We start from the raw sequence: 26,306 nt of genomic DNA on the forward strand, positions 1-26,306 counted from the left end.
TGCTTGGTTTAGAAACAAATGGAGATGCAGAATTAGAAGTACTGCTAGATGAAATTGCCAACGTAGGCATTGCATTTAAAACCTTTGATGCTTGTGTGCTTTCTGCTGCTCCAAAAGAATATGCTCTTGGTTGTAGTAGAGACAGCTGAGTTGTTTGCACAGAGATGGCCCGCTTTCGCAGGACTTTGCTAGTCTGATAAAATCTCCGACAAATGCTATCTGTTTCTCTGTTGTATCGAGGTTTAGTATGATACTCAGTACAAAACATTTTTGCTGTGTACAGTTCATTTCTGACATCAGTGTACTGCAGCACAAGTTCAGCAAAGTCCTGTCAGGAAGTAAAGTGTTCAGCTTAGTCTTAGTCAGGCTTAGCATCAGAAACAGCAATAAAAACAAATATTATCATAATATTTGCCAATGCATTATTCATTAGGCTAAAAATAATTTTTGCTCAAAACCAAAGGATACTGTAGTACACAAGGTGTTTAGTTATAGGCTTGCATTTGTTTTTGTTTTTTTTGTTTTGTTTTGTTTTTTTACCACACTTTCAAAAACTCAACTGAAAATACAAATCAACTGAAAAAGGGCCATCGCTAGCTTGTGGTCTTTGCCCCAATCAAGCTTAAGATGTGTATGTGGAACCAGTTACATGCCAGTTTCAGATGCCTCCTCTCCATCCACAACCAATGGTCAACCATCCCTCTGCTGCCACATAGCACTAATACCTGAATCAGGCTGTGGACCCACTCTGCCTGCTGCCGAATAATCCCAGCAACAGTTTTGCTGACAACCTACCTTCTATCAAACTTCAATGTAATCAGTGCTTAGTAATTGCTGTTTCAAGGATATCCAAGAAAGAACATCACAGGGTGTCTGGAGAAGGTGGTAACTCAAGTGGGTTAGGCTTTGGGTTGTTGTTCGGAAATTCCAGGTTCCAAGCACTGCCGAACTGCCACTGTTGGGCCCTTGAGCAGGGTCCTATCATGGCTGACCTTGCGCTCTGAACCCAACTTCTAAAGCTGGTATATACAAAGAAGGAATTTCACTGTGCTCTAATGTATACGTAACAAAAAATAAAGTCTTCTTCTATGTTATTCATCTGCAATAAACCCATGGTGATCAGTAGGCTATTCATGTGGGGCCATATTTGGCAGCTGTAAGTAATTTTGAGAGAGAGATGAGAGATTGTCCATGCAGAAATGGACCCATTAGGATAGATCAGGTACATCCAGCGGGAAGAAGCAGACAGGATCACTGGTCTCTCATGGGTAAAGTGTATCTGAAAGAGAGAGACGACACTGTACTGTAAGGGTTCAAGAAGATGTACATAGAGTGCAAGTAGGAACTCTACTAAAACTAGCTATGATGGACAACTAAAAAGAATCACCAGAAGTTGACATAAATATGAAGCCGCCCAAGGATATAAAGTCAAAAGCTCACCACTTCACCATCAACAATCATAAGGGATATTGGCATTTTACAAATTCTTGATGGGCCAGATTAAACAGCCCAAAGGGCCATATTTGGCCCACAGGCCATAGTTTGCCCACCATTGCCCAAGAACCTGGCATGGTGCAGCATGATGAGGGAGTGTCATCTTCAGTCTAATCTAGAGGCTGTGGGAGAGAGAGGGAGAGAGAGAGAGACAGACAGAAATATGCATCAGTTTCAACACCAATGAAAATGAACTTGCCACCCTGAGGATGTGGTGCCCTATGAAGCTCTTTCTTCTTCTCCTGGAAAGTGAAGAGTTTGGGTCACTGCCCTTATTGGCTGCTGTTCTTGGCATACTTTTGCCGCCATCACTTCAGCACCCCTTCATTCCAATTCTACTGACCTGAATAAGAAGTCCTGTCCTATCTTTTGTGAGATCTGGGAGGGGGAAGGCTAAAAAGGGGAAGTTAGGTGCAAAACAGCGATAGTATCCTGCCAAACCCAGAAAGGCATGTACCTGCTTCTTGGTGGTGAGTCATCGGTACTCTTTCTTCTCCACTGTCTTCTCCTGTGGCTTTAACAGGCCTCAGCCAATGTGGTACTCTGGTGAGTGCTTCTGTCCAACTTCAATACCATGACAGTTGGGCTGGACCAGGGGCTGGCAGACTCCTTGCTGACTCCATCCCTGAGAATTTGGGAACAGAAAAGGCTGCTGTCTCACCACAACTCCTGGAGGGGTTTTGATTTCAAGATGGACCAGGTTTGTTAGCTCAGGGGTAGAGGAGAACGTGTTGGCAAACTGGTCCACCAACTCCATCGGATCTGTGGGGGTGACAGCAATTGCAAGCACCACTGGAGCTGACTCATTCAACATTTTAAGCAGGTTAACATGGTACAATTGCGTGTCAGCATGCTTACCCGGCTGTTGCAGGTGATAGTTGATAGGGCCCACCTTGCAAAGACTGTGCATGTTTTTTTCCAGCAGGCCAGGAATTTGCAGGTGGAATTAGGGACAAGGAGCAGCACTTTGGTCACCCTGACTGAATTGCCTTGGTTGAGCCAGCTGGTTGTAGATGCCCTCTCTGGGCAACTTCCATGAGCTCCCAAATGAATTCTTGTACATTTTTAACAAGGGAGCTATACGATAAGGGCTGCTTCTCCCAGGCTTCCTGGGCCATGTCCAACAGTCCTTACCACCCTGTGCGCCTCACTTTCAGAGGAGATACTGGTATCCGCTTTGTTCTAAGACATGCAGACCATCGGGATCTGTGTGGATGCCATTCTCAGTCTATACTGAGTGCAGAGTAAGCCAGTTGGGCCTCCCAAGAAAGGGACAGGGAAAGAATGCTGGTCTAGTCAGTTGGACCATCTTTTCGAAGGTCTGCAGGTAGGCTTCAACATTGTCCTAGTTCCCATCTTTGTGAAAAGACACTGAGCATCTCAGGCTGGGTCAGAGAGAGGAGAGGTGGCAGCAAGGGAGAGTTTCTTCAGAGCCATCTGCCATAGTGATGTGCAGGTTGTGAGCCAGCTCCTGGGTCATCGTCTGCCTCTGGAGGTATGTCTCCAGAAGTTTCTTAAGCACATCATCCATTTTAGTGCTGTGGAGTACATCTATGTTCATGCCCACATTCTGCACCAGTGTAGCACCTCAATGCAGCGAGACACAGAACACAGAGACTCTGGAGATATGGGTCAGGGGAAAAAAGTTGAAAAAAAAAAAAAAAAAGTTTTCCTAAATTTTATTTAGGAAAAAAGAAAGAAGGCAGATGCAAAAAGGTGCAGTTCATTCTTTTATAGGCAGGGTGCTCTGTGAAGTGGCGGTTCCTGGCAGTGAGGAGGGATGGCAAGGTGAGACCCAGGAAGCTGGTGTGGTGCAGTAAGTTCAGGTAGCATCATTTTGTGTCTCCTCTTGAGGCTTTGGAAGAGAGAGAGAGAAACAAGTACCAGTTTCTACACCCACAAAAATGAACTTACCTCCCTGAAAAGGTGGTGGCCCCTTGAAACTCTCCCTTCTCCTTCTGGAGGGTGCCCTGTTTAGCCACTGTTCTTGGCGCACTCATGCTGCCCTGCCCTGTGTCTCAGGGCCCAGAATCGAGGGTCAAGTGATAGACCTTCCCAAATTTGATAGAGGGGATGGGGACTGTTGGAGGGTCTGGCTCAGTTGACATACGCTTGGTGAGAGCAGACACATTTTCAGGTTGGAGCCATCTTTTTGTGGTCTTTAATAATTGGTCTATTTGGGCACAGGTTTGTGCCAGGCCAGTACATCCATTGGGACTGACTGCAGTGGATCAGGAATTCAGCTCATCGTTATGTGCTGGATTGTGGCAGTAGTGAAAACAGCTGGAGGGTAGTGGGCTGCAGCAGCTTCAGGAAAGCCCATTAGCTCCCAGACTGCTCCTCTTAAGTGTTTCAAAGTGCAACTGCTGGTCAAGCACAGGTCAAGCAGAGCTTGGTGTTGGGTTTAGTGGAGGCTAGCAAGGGACTATGACTTAACTGAGTGGAAAGGTGAACATGGTGTTACAGGTTTCAGCACTACTGAAGAACCTGCTGTGTATATGTGTGGAGGAAGATTTAGGTGTCAGGCAGAATTCCAGTGTGTGTGTGTGTGTGTGTGTGTGTGTTGCAAGCATCACCATTAATGACCCTCTCTCTCTCACAGAAACACACATCTGATATTAAGGCACAGGTGAGAATCTTCAAGAATCTTCATGCATTACTGGTGTTTCAACCCACCTCCTTCCTGCCCACAGCCGATCACCACCACTGGCATAGGTATATTTTTAGAAGTTGTGGTCTAATTTTAACTGTTCATAGCTCAACAGCACAGACCTAATGATAGCCAGCTAACTACAAAGAAAAGCAGCATTAACTTCTAGCTAGCCTTGATATTATTCACTACCTACCTTGCCTTAACATTAAAAGAACAGCTTTTAATCTACAACATAGCAGGCGTAATGTAAGTAATTATGGATCTAAAGAAGATAACTCATGAAAGCTACTTTTCCTTTCTTTTTGCAAAAGTTGAACATATTCAAAATCCTGGACTTTATATATCAACATTGTGTTGATGAGCATCAGGAACATTGTATACACCAATTGTGTTCTGAATCATTATACAACTCATGAAAGTTGTTCGACATCGGAAAGTTTGTTTATATAAATACAGTTGATTAGTTTCAGGAGCTCAGACCCTGTCACAGATCTAGTCAGAGCTGTGTATTACAATAACTAAAATATGGAGTCAGATTTAAACGAAAGTTCATTTGATATAGATAAATTTTCATATTTATTTCACTTAGACAAAATCATGAATGAAACTGATTCAGACAAAACGATTAACTTCCCATCTTTTTTCTTTGCTGTTGTTCAACTTGAAAAAGATATCAAAATGCCATTTTAGGTTTAAGTTTGTTTAATACATGTAAATATGAAACATGACTTAGCTAATATAGTGAAATAGTTATTTTGCTAATGATACTTAATCAACTCTATTAAACAGGTTTTCCCATTGAAAATTGTCACAAAAATGTATTTTGTTACCTCCATTCTGGGGACATTCACCGTAATAACCAGGAAATCTTTTGTTCTTTCTTGTGTTAAACCAAGTTCTTGAGATGTATCAGGTGCTGGAAAGTAAAAGGAATAATATAATATCTAAATATATCACATGGTTCCATGTACATCCAAGCCAATGGATTATGTTATAGTACATTATTAACAGATTCACCCAATGAGTCACTGGATGCTGCTGGTGAGAAAGTTACAAAAAAAAATACACACTGGATGTGTGACAATAATGAAAACAATGAAATCCAAAGAACTTGCCATAGACCATCGTAAACAAATTATGCTGAGACAGAGATCTGGGCAAGGACTTATATTGTACTTATGCACTAATTGGGTAGCTTTTTTTTAAATTTCGTTGTGCATGTTACAATTACAATGAAGACATTCTTCTTCTTCTTCTTCATCATTGAACCTATCTTGCACATAATAACATGCAAAAAAAATGAAGGAGTCTAAATACTTTGCTAACAGCTCCAAGCATAAATATAAACCACATGGCCTTGCAATCTCCACACACAAACATGGGAAGTACAATGGGTCCTACTGTTTATTTAACAGTATATAAACACTAAATGGCCAAAAATTTGTGGACATCTGACTGTCACATCCACAGAAACATTAGGAATATTGGCTGGTTAACTATAGTACCCTAGACTTTTAAATACTTATGCACAATTTCAGTGTCTAAATTACAAACTATTATTGATCTCAAGAAAACCGTGTAGTCCAGGCAGGTAGAAGGGTGCCAAATATTCAGTTGATTTGCTTGTCACTGTTGTAGTGGACAATTTATAATGTTTTTCACTCATTGGTGCTTCAGTGTCTGTTAATTTTCCTTACAATATGAGTGAAATTTATCCAAGTTTCACTCCCTGAGCCGGAGTTTTGTATGTTCAAACTTTGATAATGTAAAATTTAGTTTATGATGCTCATATCTTGCTTATCCATGTCACAGACAATGTGATTCACACACAGTTGGAATACAAAAGTCAAATTAGTATTGCTCTATTGAAATGGAGCTTTAAAAGTTTCCAATATGAGAGATATTATGACAGTATGAAAGTTAATCGTTTGTCATATTGTATAGTTGAAAAGGTATTAAAATTCGGAAGGTACAAATAATTATCTACCTTTACTTTTTATTGCTTTCTTCTGCTTTTAATTGTGTTCAGCCCCATTATTCTGGCAAAGAAACTTAAACATAAGTTAACTTAAACATTGTGCGTTTGGTTGGTAGATTTTTTAACTAGCAGATCCTAAAGTGTATGTGTTAATGGGATGTTGTCAAATGTATTGTTGTACTCTACTGGTATCGCACCGGTTATGTTTTGTCCCCTCTTTTGTTCTCTTTACATACTGATGATTGTCTGAGTGTTTCTGAGAGCAGGCACATTATTAAATTTGAAGATGATTCTGAGATTGTGTCTCTTCCCACTGAGTCAGATGAAGGTCATGGTCCAGTGGTAGATCACATAATTCAGTGGTGTGATGCTTCATTTTTAAACATTCATGCTTCTAAAACAAAAGAGATGTTTATTGATTTCCATAAGAAGAACTTTGTACCTGTGCTGCCTGCGGTCATTAAGGGACATCAGGTAGAAGTGGTCAAGGAGTACAAATATTTAGGGAGTGTATCGGATGATTTTATACTTGACATTGGAGGCAAACACTGATATTAGTAGAGTAAAAGCTCTTCAACGTACGTATTGTCTGAGAAAATTCGAACTTTTCATGTAGATGTTTCTTTTATTGAATCTGTTTTAAGGTTTTCCATTATTTGTTGCTATGGTAGTTGAATGTGAAGAATAGGGGTAAGTTGAGCAGTATAGTTAAAATGTGCAGCGAGAAAGTGGGGGCTGATTTCAGGACTAAATTTTCAGGACAAAAATTTACTAACATAAGGTGACTAAAAAGGTCCAGTTAGTCCTTTTTGATGTCACTCATGCATTGTGTACTGAATTTCAACTAGATTTTTACTCCCTTTGTGCAAATCAGATAGATACACTATATTGGCAAAAGTTTTGGGACACCAATCCAAATCATTGAATTCAGGTGTTGTTTTTCAGGGGATGGGCTCTGCCCCTTAGTTCCAGTGAAATGCTTTAGCATACCAAGACATTTTTGAACAATTTCATGCTCCCAATTTTGTAGTAACAGTTTGTTCAAAATGTCTTGGTATGAAGCTGAAGCATTAAGAGTTCCTTTCACTGGAACTAAGGGGCCGAGCCCAACCCCTGAAAAACAACACCTGAACTCAGTGATCTGGAGGGGTGTCCCAATACTTTTGGCAATATAGTGTATAAGAAATCCTTTCTACCTGATGCAGTCATGTTTTTGAATGACTTATTATAAATGTGTGTTTTTATGTGTGTTGTGTTGCTGCTGTATGTGTATGTATACTGCCGTCTACACAAAGAATCGCCTTTAAGGACAATAAAGTTAAGCTGTAACCACTAGCACCCAAAGGCACTTGTAAAAAAAATAAAAATACCACACATCACCACAAGAGAGCTCTAGACAGTCACTTATATCACCTATGGATGCACTGACCATTCTATTTAAATTTAATATTTAATTATAACTTATGTTATGTCATAGCTTACCTATGATTTGTGTATATTTCAGCTCATTAGCCGGCAGCTTCACAATGACATCTTTTAATCCACATGTTAGCTGAGGAAACTGAAGATGAGGTCCAGATGTGGCTGGCTGATGTGGGCAGGATTCAGATGAAACATTGTCCCCTTTCAGGGTTTTGTAAGAGAAGCCCAGTTTCACAGAGTAGTGTGTGTTTTGCCCAACCTAGAGAGAAGGCATTATACAGTGTCGCTGCATGTGTTCCATTAAATTCTTATTCTAAATGATAAAAGGATAAAAAAGAAAATATTCTCACCCAGTCCTGCAGGTAACAGCCTGTGAAGTATATTCTGATCAGTGATGTAGGCTGGAGCTCCACGTGACTGCACTCCTGCAGCAGCTGTTTGAGGGAAACCAGAAGCTTGTCATCTAAATGAAGAGACATGTGGAATAAAGTGCAACTGGTTAGATCTTTGCTTGCTCTCAGTAAAGTATCAGCCAGTTGCAGCTCTGTGACGACTGGATGAAAGATTAGTGGTCTGTTTGGACCATGCACAGATAGAGTGGGGACAGTGTTAAAGCATGCGGGGCTGAGCTGGGATGGTGTTGAGGTCCAGCAGGAATGAGGTGGGGTGCTGTAATGGCACATTGAGGTGATTTGAGGATTCTGTGTTCTACAGGAAGTTAGTTAGTGTATTAGTGATTATCAGCCCGCTGTGTACACTGTTAGTGTGTGTAAGTGTGGGATGGGATAGTTTAGTGGTTAAGGTGTTGGACTACTGATCAGAAGGTGGTGAGTTTGAATCAAGCTGCCACCAAAAGCTGCCACTGCTGGAGCATGAACCTTAACCCTCAACTGCTCAGTTGTATAAAATGAGATAAAATTAAAAGTCACTCTGCATAAGAACATCTGCCAAATGCCAGAAATGTAAATACTAGTCAGTGTGTGTTGCTGAGTGTTAGTGTGTGTCAGTGTATGTTAAAAGTGTCCCAATTTGAGCTTTATCAAGCAACTGTAGTCCTTATCAAGGTCACAAGATACAGTAATGCGCATGAATGCCTCTTAATCTGTCACCTTGTCTTCAAGTCTAAATAATGAACATACAACTGAAGACACACACACACATAGTGGAAAACAGAAAGCTGTAAATTTAGAAATTAGCAGGAAGAGAAAACACTGAGAAAAATCTTTGTTTTTGTTTATAGCTTTAAAAAAAATGAACCTTGAAGGTGAACTCAGTATTGTCCTGTATGTGATTCACACTTTTCCACAGCTTTGTGTTTTTCCAACTCATCCTCACTTAGTAACTCCAGCACACAATTGAAAATGATCAAGATTTTTATAGTTATAATATTTATATTTTGCTGGTCTTTATATTGGCAGATAATTTTGTTTATTTCCTGCTTTTGTTCAAGAAAGAAGCAACATTATCTGCCAGTAGAATTAAAAAATAATTAAAAAGTTAAACTTAGAACATTAGTCAAAAAATCTAAACCTTAGTAACTTAATAAGTATAAATAATGTTAACTTAAACCTAACTTAAAGTGAATATAAACAAACAAATCAATTCATACATAAGATTGAACATATTTACCTGAATATTTCAACACACACACACACACACACACACACACACACACACACACCCTACATCATTTTCTTCTTTGATCCACACACCTCAGCAGATAACATTTATAACTCCCTACCTGTTAAGTCACTTTTATTCCAATTTAAATGAACTCTACTGCACAATACTGCTTACTCTGTGTTATTTAAGGTACACACTACAAACTACCTGAGGGTCCATCCATCCATTTTCTATACCCGCTTTATTCCTAATGAGGGTCACAGGGATCTGGGAGTCTATCCCAGCACACATTGGGCGAAAGTCAGGGGTACACCCTGGTCAAAGGGCCACACATATAGACAGACAACCACACACACACACACACACACACACTCACTCCTATGGGCAATTTAGAATGTACTGTGGGAGGAAACCGGAGTACCCGGAGTAAACCCACACAGGCACAGGAAGAACATACAAACTCCACACAGAAAGGCCCCTGCCACAACCTGAGGGCTTTAACTGTGGAACACAGCCTTTAAATTTAGACAGGTAAAAAAGAAAGAAAAAAAAAGCAGGTCTTACCTATGAGAAGGTACAGGTCAGTGTGTTGAGTTGGAGAAAATTCAACTATCAGACTTTCCCTGTCACAGTCCAACAGTGATTTTATTCCACCTGTTCCTTTCTGCCATCCTGAGAAGAGGAACATCAGGCAGGTTTTTTTTCTTTAACAAGTCTGCTTGCTTTACTACACACTAAACCATTTAATTATTAATGCTTGTTTATCTTTTGCTCTAGATACCATCACTCTAAATGAATTCCTCACCCTGTGCTCCAGTCGGCTCTGCTGACCGCTGTGGACCTATTTCTCCAGAAGTTTCCTGAGACTGGGATGTCGAAAACAATGAGATGGGACGTGGATTAGACGGCTTCAGGTGAATTAACATGGCTGCTAGAATTATCCACCTCATCCTGTCCTGCATGTGAAGATGTGCCCCGACGTTCAGGACGCTCCTCCTCCTCTCAGATGGTCTAATGTCGCTCTTTATACGATGTTGTTGTGATGTATACGATAAAGAGATCAGAGCAGCAACAGATACCACCTTCTATCTGCTGGAACCACAACAGTGAGAAATAAAACCTTGAGTTATAAAATCCTACACAGCTTTTACTCTAAATAACGAAATCTATACTTAATAACATTTATTTTATCACGCAGGATCTCGTAACCCTGAGCACAATAACGCAGGTAATGAAGAATCTATTCTATTCTTCATTACTTCTTTTTTAAGCTTTACAGTTAATGTGATGTTTATTAGTTATTTGTTCATCTAAATTACTTATTTAAAGTGAAATTAATATTTTAATAATTGTTATATATCAAGTCAATCGTGTTTTTATAGTTAATTATGTATTAATTAAATTATAGAATATTAAATAGAGAAAGTATTTATGATGTTTTGTTGATGAAATAAGCTTTAGAGTTAATATTGTATTAGATTTACTGACAGTTATAAGACTTACAGTTCCTAGAGTCCTGTGAATACATTGAGCCTGGAACTCTGAAACTCTGGAACTCGACTCGGCATAAAGACGGGTAACGATGTTTATCATTTAAAAATTCTTTAACATTCAGTGTATCACAATCACATCCCGAGTCAAGGAGAGTCTGAGAGCTGGAAAGAACTGATAAGTCTCTCTCTCTCTCTCTCTCTCTCTCTCACACTCACACACACACACACACACACACTTTTTTTTAAACTGTCTGTGTGGTTTACAGAAGAATCCTCTGTTGCATGTTACAAATATGTAAAAATGACTAATGGCTATTTTTTAATTATTGTAGCACTGAAAACTAAAAAAAATTATAAATCACACTCATATCCTCATAAAACTAGCCTGAAACATCATTCTTGACCATTCTTTTTGTGCATTAAACATAATAATAATAATAATAATAATAATAAATTGTGTTTTTACAGTGTGAATAAAATAACTTGCTCAGTAGAGCTAAAAAATATCTAAAAGACTGCGTTGGCGCCACCTACTGGAGTAATTATATAAGGTTTACTGAAACAGAGTGAATCAGAGCAAGTCTTTTTAATGGATCAGAAGATTTAAGTCTCCGGGATGAGTCCTGGGGTTAGTTCCAATTGTTAAAAAATGCCATGCAACATTAATTGTAGCAGAAGGCGTCAATATTTATTTTAAAAAGTTGAAAAATGTGGCGTAGATAATGTAGTTAAAGCAAAGTGGTGCTACTGGTTGTAGCTGTTGTGGTGAAAAACAATGCAGTGGTGCTATTGGTGTTAGAAGCTCTGTGTAAATGTCTAGAGATTTTGTTAAAAATAAAGTTTTAGCTGTTCATAGCTGGTGCAGTAGGAGGTCCAGGTACATATAAACACCGATCAGCCACAACATTATGACCACCTGCCTAATCTAGTATTGGTCCCACTTTTGCTGCCAAAACAGCCCTGACCCGTCGAGGCATGGACTCCACTAGATCCCTGAAGGTGTGCTGTGGGATCTGGCACCAAGATGTTAGCAGCAAGTCCTGTAAGTTGTGAGGTGGTGTCTTCGTGGATCAGACTTGTTTGTCCAGAACATCCCACAGATGCTGGATTGGACTGAGATCTGGGGAATTTGGAGGTGGAGTCAACACCTCAAACTGGTTGTTGTGGTCATCAAACCATTCCTGTTTCCATGAAAGGGTGTAGATGGTCTGCAACAGTGCTTAGGTAGGTGGTACGTGTCAAAGTAACATCCACATGGACGGCAGGACCCAAGGTTTCCCAGCAGAACACTGACCAAAGCAGGACACTGCCTCCGCCGCCTTGCCTTCTTCCCATAGTGCATCCTGGTGCCATGTGTTCCCCAGGTAAGAGACGCACACGCACCCGGCCATCCACGTGATGGAAAAGAAAACGTGATTCATCAGACCAGGACACCTTCTTCCATTGCTCCATGGTCCAGTTCTGATGCTCATGTGCCCATTGTTGGTGCTTTTGGCGGCGCACAGGGGTCAGTACGGGCATCCTGACCGGTCTGCAGCTATGCAGACCCATACACAACAAACTGTCCTGCAGTCAGTGTATTCTGACCCCTTCTCTCCCCATGTGCATCAATGAGCCTTGACCACCCATGACCCTGTCGCCGGTTCACCACTCTTCCTTCCTTGGACCACTTTTGATAGATACTGACCACTGCACACTGGGAACACCCCACAAGTTTTGGAGATGCTCTGATCCAGTGGTCTAGCCATCACAATTTGGTCCTTTTGGTCAAACTCGCTCAAATCCTTACCCTTGTCCATTTTCCTTGCTGCCTAATATATCCCACCCACTAACAGGTGGCATGATGAGGAGATCATCAGTCTTATTCACTTCACCGGTCAGTGGTCAGAGTGTTTTGGCTGATTGGTGTACACACACACACACACACACACTTTGTGTTTATCACACAAGCAAACAGAAGTTGATATTTTTCATAATAAACTTTATTTCAGTCAGATGTTCATCACTGATACTCTACATCTCTGATCTCAGGTCTCTTTGTGTTTCCACTTCACTTATAGGAATTAGCTTTGTGTTTGGGCAGGAAGCTAAAGTTCTTCGGCACTGGACCCAGTAACATCTCACTGATGGTAAAGAAATAAATAAACAGCTTAACAAAATTAACCAGAATAAACAAGTTTACTTATTAAAAAACAAACAAATAAACAAACAAAAACACTGTAGACTTAATGAAGAACTAACAAACCCGATGCGGTGTGTGTGTGTGTGTGTGTGTGTGTGTCTGTCACCTGATCCTGATCCAGTCGTCCACATGCTGACTTGCCATCAGAGTCTCCAGATAATCACGACCAAGATAATATGGAGGACGTTCATTAATCTTCTGTATGCGCTCCAGCAGTCCTACTGGGATGTACCTGTACACACACACACACACACACACACAATCTAGTTTCATTTATTTAAAAAAAAACAAAACAAAACTCTTTGCCCCTGACCCCTAATGACCTGCAGGTGAAGGAGAGCCACTCGAGCAGGAAGTTGCGCGTTTTCTCCACCCCCTGTGTGTCCGAGCCCCAGTGCTCTAATCCAAAGTGCGTGAAGTCCTGAAGGACCTGGAGACGCTCTGAGGATGAGATGTCCCAATGTCTCTGCTCCTTAATCTCAGTGAAGAGCCAAGGCTTAATGAGGGCACCTCTGACACACACACACACACACACACAGAATGAGACATGCTATTTAAAAAAAAGGAGCTCCAGGCTGTCTACTGCAGATACACACCTCGCTACCATGATTCCAGACACTCCTGTCTCTCTCGCCCTCATAGCGTCTTCATACGTCAGAATATCACCGTTACCTACAGGGAGAGAGAGAGAGAGAGATAATGAACAAACAGAGTAAGAAATAAGATGAGATAAAGTGCAGTAATATGTAAGTGTTGTTACCGAACAGTGGGAGCGGAGCGGCGAGTTTTGAGCAGGTGTCGATGTAACTCCAGTCAGCTAGTTTGGTGTAACGCTGTTCTCTGGATCGACCGTGTAACTAAAAAACAAACAAACAAGTATAAACAAAAACACTTATCTATTACACACACAAACAGTTTATTGCTGCTGTGTCATGGTGAGTCCCATCTTAGGAAAAACATCCATGTAGGTCACCAACCCACCTAGGTAACCTTCAATCTAGTTAACCCCATCCCTCACCCCCATCTAGGTAACCTTAAGCTTTCTTTCTTTTTTTTTTCTTCTCCCTCCCTCCCTTCCTTCCAAAAGGGCCAAATTGTGATGACTAGACCACTGGATCAGAGCATCTCCAAAACTGCAGCGCTTGTGGGGTGTTCCCGGTCTGCAGTGGTCAGTATCAAAGTATTACATTCAAATAGAGTAAGTTTGATGCACAGAAGGGTTGAGGGTTAGATGATGGACACTGTGGTGGATTTTCTCTTGATAGTAAAAATTGGTGTCTCCAGGAAACCCCTCACTCAAGTAGCCCTACACCTCTGTAACCTCCATATCTAGTTAAACTTCCACCTAGGTAACCGTCTATCCTGCTCACTCCGTCTGGGTAACCTTCTAGGTAACACCTGTGTAACAATCTATGTACCTGCCCATTTAGATAACTGGCTAGTTCAAGTGATCACCCATGGTGTCTAGGTATCCATCCCCTTCTACATCACTGTACAGGCAACAACCACATCCAGGCAGCGCTGATGTAAAGAGCCACCTCATCTGTTTCTGCCTTTTCTTTGTGTTTGGGTGGTGGGGGTTTATACACACCGTGATCATAGACACGCCCCACTTCTTCAGCTCAGGGATGAGTTTGTGTGCGATGTTGCAATTCTGCTGTACTCCTGTACGGATCTTCACTGTTAAAGGAACGTCCAGAACCTGCAACACAAATTCCAAAAAAAATTTAAAAATACATGTAGAAATGTTGTCCATATATAGAACGAGAGACAGGAAATTAAAGAGAACTTACCGAGTTCATTCCTCTGACAATCTGCTCAAATTTGTTGGTTCTGGCCATTAGGCCACACCCACCACCCTGAAAACACACAAGAATACTAATTAATGTAAACCTTGATTGATTGCCTTTAAAATTATGTCTCTTGTTCTTATCAACCATCAGAATGAGGACAGAAGTCTCAGTGATATGTCTCTTGGTATTTTCATATCTCTACCTTTATGAGAAGAAAGATCACGAGAGAATGGCTAGACTGGTTGGAGTGGACAAAAAGACTAGTGACTCAGATAAACACTCTGTACCGTGATGTTGGTCAGAAAAGCATCTCAGAATCCATGACACATCAAACCTTGAGGCAGATGATCTACAGCAGCACAGCAGATCATGTTGGGTTCCACATCTGGCAGCCATACGAATATGAGCTGAGTTATGTGGAGGTACCTTCATGCACAACAGTTCTAATGGACAGCTGGACTGTGTGTGTGTGTGTGTGTACCTTCTTGTACACAAGGTCTATGGGACAGCCAGAGTTGATGTCCACAAAGTCCACGTCAATGTTGTTGTTGAGGAGCTCAGCACAGCGGGTCATGGTGTCAGGGAAACATCCTTCCAGCTGAAAGACAGAGAATCACCATGGCAACCAAACGAATAAATTCAGGTGGTCACATGACTGTGACTATATACACACAGAGAGTCTCTGGCTTTATACTGTGTGTGTGTGTGTATTTGACATTATACAGTGTGTCTATTAAGGTATCTCCTTTAGTAAGTCAGGAATCTGTGTAGAGTCACAAAAATGATACTGTACTGACCTTCACACACACACACACACACACAAATCTGTTAAATAATACCTTATTCAAACATCAAAATGACTCTGAATCATATCGAAAGGCTTCATATCTGAACTGTACCAAGCTGAACCAGCTCTAAAATCTATTTTATCATAAACAGCTCAAAAAACTAAAGAAATGTTTATTAATCTCAAGTCTATCAGAACCATTTCAAACAGTTCTGAGTTTCAAACATCTGTGAATCATATTGAAACGGCTCTGAATCATATTCACATGGCTGTGAATTGTTAACTGGAATAGCATCATGTCCTATAGAAATGAATCTGAATCAAATAGGAATCAGACAGAAATGAATGAGACATATTAAAACGACTCTGTATCAGAACAGCTCTGAATATCATTATCAGATACAGACTTTTACATTGTGCGTGTGTGTGTGTGTGTGTGCGTGCGCACCTGCACTCCAAAGATGTCCTCAGTGTGGTGTCTCTTGAGCAGAGCCCACTCAGATGACTGACCCTGCAGCAGGTTTGTGCACATGGCCATCTCTCCACACGTGATATCAGCTCCAAAACGCTTACAAAGACGCCGGAATGGCAGGTTCCCACACTGAACACACACACACACACACACACACACACACCTCAGCTGCAGGGACTCTCTGTTGCACACTGTCTATACTTAACACACAAATAAACTTTATCTATTTGTCTAAATAGAAAAACACACACACGCACAGAGACACAAACACGCAGGGAGAGACACACGCACACAGACACACACACTCGCGGAGACACACAGACACACACACTCGCGGAGACACACAGACACACACACTCGCGGAGACACACAGACACACACACTCGCGGAGACACACAGACACACACACTCGCGGAGACACACAGACACACACACTCGCGGAGACACACAGACACACACTCGCGGAGACACACAGACACACACACTCGCGGAGACACACAGACACACACTCGCGGAGACACACAGACACACACACTCGCGGAGACACACAGACACACACACTCGCGGAGACACACAGACACACACTCGCGGAGACACACAGACACACACTCGCGGAGACACACAGACACACACACTCGCGGAGACACACAGACACACACACTCGCGGAGACACACAGACACACACTCGCGGAGACACACAGACACACACACTCGCGGAGACACACAGACACACACACTCGCGGAGACACACAGACACACACTCGCGGAGACACACAGACACACACTCGCGGAGACACACAGACACACACACTCGCGGAGACACACAGACACACACACTCGCGGAGACACACAGACACACACACTCGCGGAGACACACAGACACACACACTCGCGGAGACACACAGACACACACACTCGCGGAGACACACAGACACACACAGTCACATGAACCCAGACACACACACTCGCGGAGACACACAGACACACACTCGCGGAGACACACAGACATACACACTCGCGGAGACACACAGACACACACTCGCGGAGACACACAGACACACACACTCGCGGAGACACACAGACACACACACTCGCGGAGACACACAGACATACACACTCGCGGAGACACACAGACACACACAGTCACATGAACCCAGACACACACACTCGCGGAGACACACAGACATACACACTCGCGGAGACACACAGACACACACACTCGCGGAGACACACAGACATACACACTCGCGGAGACACACAGACACACACAGTCACATGAACCCAGACACACACAGGTGACTCACTGTTGTTAATGGAGCCAGGTAGAGCTTGTCTCTGAAATCTACCTGCATGAAGAGATAAAAAAGGTTGATTAGTTTAGGACTGAGCCTGAATAAAGGACTGTTCACTTCCCCTAGACACTTAAACATGACGAGCTCTGTGCTCACTACACACCTGCTTCTTCTCACACGGGCGCAGTTTGATGATGTCTTCATCTGTGAGCGGCCCAACGGTCTTCACAGGAGGTGGCTTCGTCTGACTCTCCTATAAATCAGACCAGAAAAATGTCCTCAGTGTGTCAATCACAATAAAGGTGGTGTGGCTTCAGTGTGTCAGTCATAATAAAGGTGTTGCCTCTGTGTCAGTCACAATAAAGGAGGTGTGGCCTCTGTGTGTCAGTCACAAGAAATGAGGCATGGCCTTTGTGTCAGTCACAATAAAGGAGGCGTGGCCTCAGCACCTGTTATACCTCAGCTTTCAGCTCAGCAGCAGGATCTTCCTGTTTGCCCTCACACCGGCTCCCTTCCTCGTCCTGTCCTGCCTCATTCGGTGTGTTTTCTGAACCAGTCGACTTCTTGCTTTGGTTTTTCCCTGCACTGAGGCTCTTGAGGAACTTCTCAGACCCTTTGAAGGACACTTGTTTCTTCCTGAGTCGTTTCTGGAGATCTTTATCCAGGTTGTTCCTCACGGTTTCGGTTCTAGCCAGGCTTTTACACAGCTCCTCGTTTACCAGGGTTTTGTAATCGGGGCCAGTGTGAGCTTTAGCAAACCTGCAGGTGACTGCATATGGACATCTACACACACACACACACACACTCACAGTTATATTAACCTATACACTGTTATCACAGATACTTTGTTGCTGAAAGGTCAGTGATGATGATGATGCACCTGCCGAAGGTGTCATAAAGGAAACAGGAGTCTCCCAGATCTGCAGGTTTGGTGGACATGTAATCAGCCACATCATGGATGAAAATACACTTCTCACCATAGAAACACTTCCTCTCAGACCCCTGCAGGATTCAACAACAACAACAAAAACTTCAGCAAATGAAATTCAACAAAAATCCATTTCTATTTTCACAAAGATTGACATTTTTTAATGTTTTTAAAATCTTTGACTTTAATAAACTCCTCCTTCAAGAGTAGCAGTGTGTGTGTGTGTGTGTGTGTGTGTGTGTGTGTGTGTGTGTGTGTGTAAACACCGGTATGACTGAGGGACAGAGTCTTCGTTCCTCGTAGCTGTGAGGTTTCAGGTGAGGTCTCGACTTGTTCTGGCCTCTTCGCTTCTTCTCTGGCATCTGTTCATCATCCAATTTCCTCTTCTTCGTCTCCGGTTCTCCGCCCGGTTCCTCCGCTCCATCTGCAGGAGCTTCACCTGATATTTTTTCATCCTCGGCTTTCTCACTCTTCAGTCCAGCAGCCAGGAATTTGTAAAACTTCTCTTTGTTTGTGACGTACCTGCAGGTGTGGAGAGTGAAACTGATGGGAACAGACTGTGGGTGGTTCCATTAGAGGAAAATAATCAACACTAGAGTTACTGTTATCACCCTAAAGCTGAATATTTTCCTAGAACATCACATCCCCAACTGATTTATTCCTCTGACACCACAGCAACTTGCCAACATTTTATGAACACACACACACACACACACAGAGTACATCATCTCACAGTAAAATTATTATTCTAAACGTATAAAAAAGACACACACATATATATATATATATATATATACACACACACACACACACACAACATTGCCAAATGTATTGGGACACCCCTCCAAATCATTGAGTTGAGGTGTTTCAGGGGTTGGGCTCGGCCCCTTAGTTCCAATGAAAGGAGACTACGAGTCAGGTCAAAAGTTTTGGGACATCTGCCTTTACATGCACATGAATGTAATATGGAGTTGTCCCGCCCTTTGCAGCTATAACAGCTTCAACTCTTCTGGGAAGGCTTTCCACAAGGTTGAGGAGTGTGTTTATGGGAATTTTTGACCATTCCTCTAGAAGCACATTTGTGAGGTCAGGCACTGATGTTGGACGAGAAGGTCTGGCTCACAGTCTCCACTCTAATTCATCCCAAAGGTGTTCTATGTGCTGGACACAGACAAACACATACAACTGAGAACTGCTTTCAACAGAGATCTATACTGTGCTGGACACAGACACACACAAAAATTGTCCTGTTTGCACACAGTTTGCACACGTCACTTTACATTACACTTTATATTGATCCTGTTTAACTTTAATATCTGCATTCACTGTCTACACTGTTCTTTTTGCACAGAGTCGGTCTACATGTTTGTCTGCACTGTCCTGTCTCGTCATCCTGTGCACTTCTGTTGTATGACTAGTTTTTCTTGCACATTAAGTATAGTTTAGTTTTATCTCTATGTTTAGCTCTGTGTTTGTCTGCGTCACTGTACTTTGTCTTTATGTGCAGCACCTCTGGTCCAGGAGGAATGTTGTTTCATTTCACTGTGTACTGCATCAGATATATATGGTTGAAGTGACAATAAAGCTTCTTTTACTTGACTTTATGGGTTTGAGGTTAGGACTCAGGCAGGACAGTCAAGTTCCTCCACACCAAACTCACTCATCCATGTCTTTATGGACCTTGCTTTGGTCACTGGTGTGCAGTCATGTTGGAACAGGAAGGGGTCATCCCCAAACTGTTCCCACAAAGAGCATGAAATTGTCCAAAATGTCTTGGTATGAAGCTGAAGCATTACGAATTCCTTTCACTGGACCTAAGGGGCTGAGTCCAACCCCTGAAAAACGACTCAATGATTTGGAGGGGTGTCTCAAAACTTTTGGCAATACAAGCGTAGTCATGATGATAGTATTGTGAAATGTCTGAGAAAGTTATCTCCTGTCCTAAACATTCATTCCCTCACAAAAAATGCAGAAATTGCGAAACTCCTCTCTCCTAAAAACATCGGATAATCTCAAGTTAGTTTTACCTCCGACTGTTATCCTGTTGCTATAGAAACGATAACGCATGCATTATAAGTGAATAAACCTCTGAGTTGCAGCTGCACTACTGCGAGAGCCACTGTTAGAGGAAACTAATCAACCCCTTTCGACCAACCGCAACCCAGAACGTGACTGAATCTTACTGTATCTTCAGAGCTGCTTCTCCTCGCTCTGTGGCCTGCAATGTGCTGCTCTCTGCTCTGCTCACATCACCACCCTCCATCCTACAACACCACCATCATCATCATCATCATCACAATAAACAGTCTGAGCAATGTAATTAAACAACTTAACCAAATAATCTGAGTAATAAGCACCCAGCTATCTGCTTTAAAACCTGTTAAGTTAATAATCTGTAAAATATTCTAGATAAAACAATTATTAAGTCGAAAATTATCTAAATAATCTAAATCACCCGGCCAATAAACTCAACGTTTAATAAAAGTTCCGCTAATAAACTTAGCAGCTGCTTTTAAACCCCAAATTAAACCTCAGATTAATATTAAAATCAGAGAAAATATATGTAGTTAATAATTTTTAAAAAATATTACCATAACACAATTCACTGCAAACTCACCTACACAAGCGTGACAGGGTAGCGGCGTTACAACCAAATGTGTCCGGGTTCACACCGATCACCCCGCGTTTCGGTTCCGACCCAAATCTCAACAGTGATATTTCATAAACAGTGAAGTTATTTATTATTATTTTATATATATATATATATATTATTCACGTTATTATAATTATTATGATTAATATTAATATTATTCAACAGTAAAATAAATACAGCGATTAATATCAGTAACATTAAAAATGAATTGAAGGGGAAAAAAGTGGCGTTTTATGATTAAAACTTATTCTAAATAAATATAATCTCATCAAGTGTATATCTTTAGGGTATGGATTTATTCCAAAAAATGCAAAAAGATGACTTATTTATGCTTTAAAGCGAGCCGACCTTCTGAGACGTTTTCCTTTATAAAGAAATAAAACATTACATTTTATGCAAATGACATTTATTTATGTATTATCTTTAAAAAATACAGCTTTATGAACGTGTGTGTGTGTGATTTTATTTGTCTTCAGTCAGAAAATATTAGACCGGAAAATGGCTTGAAAAATCCCGTCAGATTTAATAAAGTATGTATAAATTAAAATTATCATTCCAAAACATTTATATGTTTTTCATTCATAAAGTTATCCGATAAAATTACAGAGAAACACACACACACACACAAAGAAAAATCCTCATAACGGGGATACTTAGCAAAACAATATGACCAGCCAAGCATTAACGGCTTTCTGAAGCTAAATATTTACCTCATCAGTTTAATACAGGCAATAAAAATGAGACAGAAACATCCAGGACACCAACATTTACCTCAGATCTGGTGTAAAATCACAGAGAAAAGGATTTATTTTGGATAAAATCACACTTACACATTTACCCTTAGCATCAAGCTCATAAGAACGGGGAGCACGCACTGTGCATGTCTGAGGTATAGCTTACAAATCTTCATCTTTATATGGTTTTATTAAGTTTTATTTTTATCTAGTTAACATTGTGACAGATGTTAATGAATGAAAAAGCTTTAAATTTGGCTCATTAAGCAGTACTTCAACTTTTGCATGGATTTTATATCAATAAATAAATTAAATAAGAACTTGTCCAGTACACATTGTTTTCTCTGATAAATAGGGACCAAGAGCTAGTGTTAGCCACCAGGAAAGAATGAACCTTCTTCCAGGTAAATACTCATTGTATTTCAGTATTATGACGTGTACACACCAGCATGCTAGTCCATCAAAACCCAATCATTTTACCTGTATATGAAGACAGTACTGTGTGTTCTGATTGGCTGAACTCAGTAGGCATGCTGACCAATAGCACACAGTCATCAGTTTCAGGTGTGCTGTGGCCAGGTGTGCTGTGGCCAGGTGTTACTCCTGTCTGTGACTCAAATTAATTCCTGTTCTGGTTTACGTTATAGCAGCTACACACACTCATTCTCTCACCAGGTTCTCTTTTCATTCTCTCTGTAAGTTAATCGTTTAAAAAGACGGAATAAACACAGCATGTTATGTTCCCCGTGTCAGCACTGTAGTATAAAGAGATGAAAGAGATATATGGTGATATATGGTATATATTCTACACTTCCCCTTGTCCACCATCTTGAGTCCACTTCCTTTTCCGTCTCTGCTCGATGAAGGAGTGTTGGATCAACCTGCTCATCATTGCAGTCGGATACAAATTCTGAAAATGAAGGATGAAGCTGTAAACAAAAGCAACGTAAACAATGTTTGTGTTAAGTTCATACATCTGTTCGGACTGGAGTTCATTCCTCGGATATCTCCATCTATACATCAGTGCTGATGGAACGGCGCTGGTTTACTCCACCGCTGTGCTATCTAAAAAGCAATGTAGCAACCAAGTAGCGAACATCTGGCCAAACGTTTGTGCTCCCTGACCATCTCACCCATATGTGCTAGCTGAACATCTCAGTCCAGATTAACTCCCCCTGTATTAGCTGTTATAATCAGCTCTTCTCTTCTGGAATTTTTTCCACTAGATGTTCAGCTACAAGAGCATTAGTGAGATCAGACTCTGATGTTGGGATGTTGTGGAGACTCCAGTTCCAGTTCATGTTGAGTCAGAGTCAGGGCTCTGTGCAGGACACTCCAGATCTTCCACTTCACCTCAATACCATGTCTCCATGCAGCTGCTTTGGAACATCATTGTGGTGGAAGAAGGTGTGGAAGGGAAAATATAATGGTACAGTGTATAAAGACATTTCAGACCACTTTGCAGCACCAGAGAAGAACCACACATAGGTTTGATCATTCTGAGTTTGTGTTCCCCGCTAGATGATCAGTGTTCCACCCCACCTTGTGCATTAAGCACACACTTATGTGATGTACCTGTACCAAGGCTCACTCTTAAAGCCCTGGTTATCTGACCTCTGCTCTCACACTCCAAGTTCTCGCAGTTTGTCCAGTTTAGATTTGAATCGCTTGTTGCTCAAATCTAAGACGCTAATTCCGTTCACCTTAAAGTCATAACCAAGTTTGTGCAGATCCTTCAGACGCTGTTTCAAGGTGGTGACGCTGTAATCCAGCAATTTGGGCTTCTCTATGATGCTTCTGATGTCAATCCCACCTTCAGTCAGACAGTCCAGCTTCTGGTTTAGTGTGTCTGAGGAGACGAAGAGTATGGGAGCGTAGTTCAGGATGATCTCCCTCACCTGCCCCTGGCTGCAGCCCAAAGACTTTAGCTTCAGCTGCAGATTTCTGAAGTTGGTCTTCATATTTTCATGTGACAGATCGAGGATTTTGGCACCGTGGCCCTGCAGAAGCTTAAGTGCCTCCTCATCGCTGAGCTCCAGCGACCTCAAGAGGAACTCGATGTTGGACCTGACGCGCTTCGTGCTCCGGATCAGGATGTACACGTTTCTGGAAATGACGGTGCGGGCGAACTTCTTACTGTCAGTACCTCCAAGGCTCATGCATACGTTCTCCAGGAGCTCCACCATTGTCCGGTTCAGTGCCAAAGTGTTTGAGAAGATCCTTGGTGCCATGGTTAGGAGACGGTGCAGATCTTTAGGCTGTATCCCTAAAGAACTGAGGTAAAGTATATTCTTCTCCAGGTTTCCGTTATCGCTAGAGCGGAAAAATGACTCTGGGGAACGATTTAGGATATTAACTACCTCGTCATCACTGTTGAAGATGTTGCGCCACAGACGCCAGCGTTCCTCCAGGTGCTCCTCAGATCTCGTTATAGCTCGTGGAAAACGGGAAATTATGCTAGCGATGATATCACGGCTCGCTCCTTTCTGTTCCAAGAAATCGATCAGTCCTTGCTCGTTTGTATGGATTTTGCGAAACACACCAGGTTGTCTTCGCTGTGCCATCTGTACATCCACACCAAGCACACTGAGGTTGTCCAGTAAAGATTTGTTCTCAGATCCAGAACCAAAAGATTCTGTTTTATCATCATTTAAGTCAGTTTTTGCTTCATTATTATCTGCTCTTGTGGTGCTGGAGTATCTCAACACAGTGACTGACGGCGATAATCGCCTCCTCAGAGGCCTGAGGAAAAACAGAACCTGCTGAAAAGCCATGTCTCATCACTCTGCCACTCTGAAAAGAAGAAAATAATGCAAATGTTATGAAATATGATTAACTAAGAATTAAAGACAGAGTGAACATCAGACCTAGGAGATCATAAAGGGTTTGTAGATGAACCAGATGCTCCTCCTATGCAGAGGAACGTGTCAGAATTTAACATTACAAGATGGCTGAACTCTAAATATTTATAATGCGGCTACAGAAGACGAAAAGTATTGGGACACCCCTCCAAATCATTGAATTCAGGAGTTAGGCTCGGCCCCTTAGTTCCAGTGAAAGGAACTCTTCATGCTTCATACCAAGACATTTTGGACAATTTCATGCTCAGTTTCAGCGCATTTGTGAGGTCAGGCACTGATGTTGGACGAGAAGGTCTGACTCACAGTCTCCGCTCTAATTCATCCCAAAGGTGTTCTATGGGGTTGAGGTCAGGACTCTGTGCAGGCCAGTCAAGTTCCTCCACACCAAACTCACTCATCCATGTCTTTATGGACCTTGCTTTGGTCACTGGTGTACAGTCATGTTGGAACAGGAAGGGGTCATCCCCAAACTGTTCCCACAAAGAGCATGAAATTGTCCAAAATGTCTTGGTATGAAGCTGAAGCATTAAGAGTTCCTTTCACTGGAACTAAGGGGCCGAGTCCAACCCCTGAAAAACAACACCCGAACTCGATGATCTGGAGGGGTGTCCCAATACTTTTGGCAATATAGCGTATTTGTAAAAGGAAAACCGTTTTAGGAATTTGTGTAGTTTGTGTAGTTAGAGTAGTTTCAAGACTACTGGAGGAAAGGAAGTGTAGTTTCATTGGAAGTGTCTTCACTCAGTTTATGACTTATATTAAAAAGATTGTTGAATATTATACAGTGATTATCCAACACTTTATTACATAATTGTTCTCTAAACTCTTCTCTAATGTTTACTTTCACTTGTGATATACATTAATGTGACTGTTACATTATTATTATTATTAAGAATGAGTGTACTGTTTCTAGGACTTAAATGAACTCTAAATTAATTTATTAATGATATAAAAATCCAATGTCTATTTTTGATCACAAAGTTCTATAAAGACCTTCAGGACTCACCACAGATCACCTCACGCGACCGGCTGCATCCCAAATGCCTCCTTCATGAACAGGTAGTGCACTCGGTAGAGTGTGGAATGTGTTCTAACTCACCCTAGGTAGTGCACTTCTATAGGGAGCGGAGAGCGTATTGTAGCGTAGTCACACGCCCATTAACCATCTGCTACATTAGCTGCCACAAATCTCACAAAATACAAACAAGGTTAATATTGTAAATTAATATAAACTGTACAAAAGTATTTTATTGTTTCGCAGTGTAAGCAGAATGCGTACTTCTGTCGAATACAAGTCAAGATAAAGCTAGCTGATAATTTTCTAACCATTTAGCTAACAGTGCCTGTTACTGGGGCTCAATGACAAATGACGAAATACTCCCTACTCATGCGCACTACATAGTATATATTATATACCTATATGTACAGTACATTATGTAGTGCACTTCAGAAGTAACAGGGACGCGTTTGGGATTCGGTCTAAACTCTTCTTCATATGTGCTTTTTCTGAGTGTTTATTGATTTTCACAACGCCCTCTGGAGTTTGGGAGGTGATAAAAAATCTCACTATGGAGTCACAAGACGACAAAAAACATAAATCATCTGAAAACTTATTAATTAATTAATTAAGAATACAAGTGATTTATTTACTAACAAAAGAATCATTAAAAGTATTGCTGTATTAAAGCATTAAACATAAACACCTAAATCACCTAAATATATAAATATATTACATTTAAAATAATAAAATACAGTTATAAAGAAATATAATTTGTATATAAAATGCCTCACCTCTTTTAAAAAGAAGTGTATAATGAAGTATAAACCGTAAAGAAGGTTTAGGAGTGTATTTATGAGAATTTTTGACCGTTCCTCTAGAAGCGCATTTGTGAGGTCAGGCACTGATGTTGGACGAGAAGGTCTGGCTCACAGCCTGCACTC

General features: G+C 41.4%; 2 protein-coding genes and 1 long non-coding RNA gene across 4 annotated transcripts; all 3 read right to left on the bottom strand.

Moving 5' to 3' along the window:
- Nucleotides 1–7,658: 7,658 nt before the first annotated feature.
- On the bottom strand, nt 7,659–9,824 carry LOC131364358 (uncharacterized). The gene is made up of 3 exons (XR_009206459.1): nt 9,735–9,824; nt 7,898–8,010; nt 7,659–7,806 (listed from the first exon to the last, which is right to left on the bottom strand). It is a non-coding gene; the product is annotated as an uncharacterized LOC131364358 (long non-coding RNA).
- A 2,803-nt stretch (nt 9,825–12,627) lies between these two features.
- dus3l (dihydrouridine synthase 3-like (S. cerevisiae)) lies at nt 12,628–20,736 on the bottom strand. Its single transcript, XM_058408629.1, has 16 exons — nt 20,709–20,736; nt 20,301–20,381; nt 18,384–18,639; nt 18,070–18,191; nt 17,648–17,972; nt 17,353–17,442; nt 17,202–17,243; nt 15,874–16,026; nt 15,120–15,236; nt 14,639–14,704; nt 14,437–14,547; nt 13,606–13,702; nt 13,442–13,517; nt 13,169–13,357; nt 12,952–13,077; nt 12,628–12,786 (listed from the first exon to the last, which is right to left on the bottom strand). Exons 2-16 carry the CDS (start codon nt 20,378–20,380, stop codon nt 12,714–12,716), a joined length of 1,923 nt encoding a protein of 640 aa, XP_058264612.1. The 5' UTR covers nt 20,381; nt 20,709–20,736; the 3' UTR covers nt 12,628–12,713.
- Nucleotides 20,737–21,159: 423 nt separating this feature from the next.
- On the bottom strand, nt 21,160–25,787 carry LOC131365045 (transcription termination factor 1b, mitochondrial). 2 transcript variants are annotated; one of them, XM_058408632.1, is made up of 2 exons: nt 25,465–25,787; nt 21,160–24,297 (listed from the first exon to the last, which is right to left on the bottom strand). In XM_058408632.1, the coding sequence occupies exon 2, from the start codon at nt 24,276–24,278 to the stop codon at nt 23,127–23,129; it is 1,152 nt and encodes a 383-aa protein (XP_058264615.1). In that variant the 5' UTR covers nt 24,279–24,297; nt 25,465–25,787; the 3' UTR covers nt 21,160–23,126. The 2 variants fall into 2 exon arrangements, with proteins under 2 accessions (XP_058264615.1, XP_058264614.1); XM_058408631.1 differs by having other exon boundaries at nt 25,372–25,783.
- Between the last annotated feature and the right edge of the window lie 519 nt (nt 25,788–26,306).

The sequence above is a fragment of the Hemibagrus wyckioides genome, linkage group LG14 (assembly GCF_019097595.1).
Source record: "Hemibagrus wyckioides isolate EC202008001 linkage group LG14, SWU_Hwy_1.0, whole genome shotgun sequence".
NCBI classification, from domain to species: domain Eukaryota; kingdom Metazoa; phylum Chordata; class Actinopteri; order Siluriformes; family Bagridae; genus Hemibagrus; species Hemibagrus wyckioides.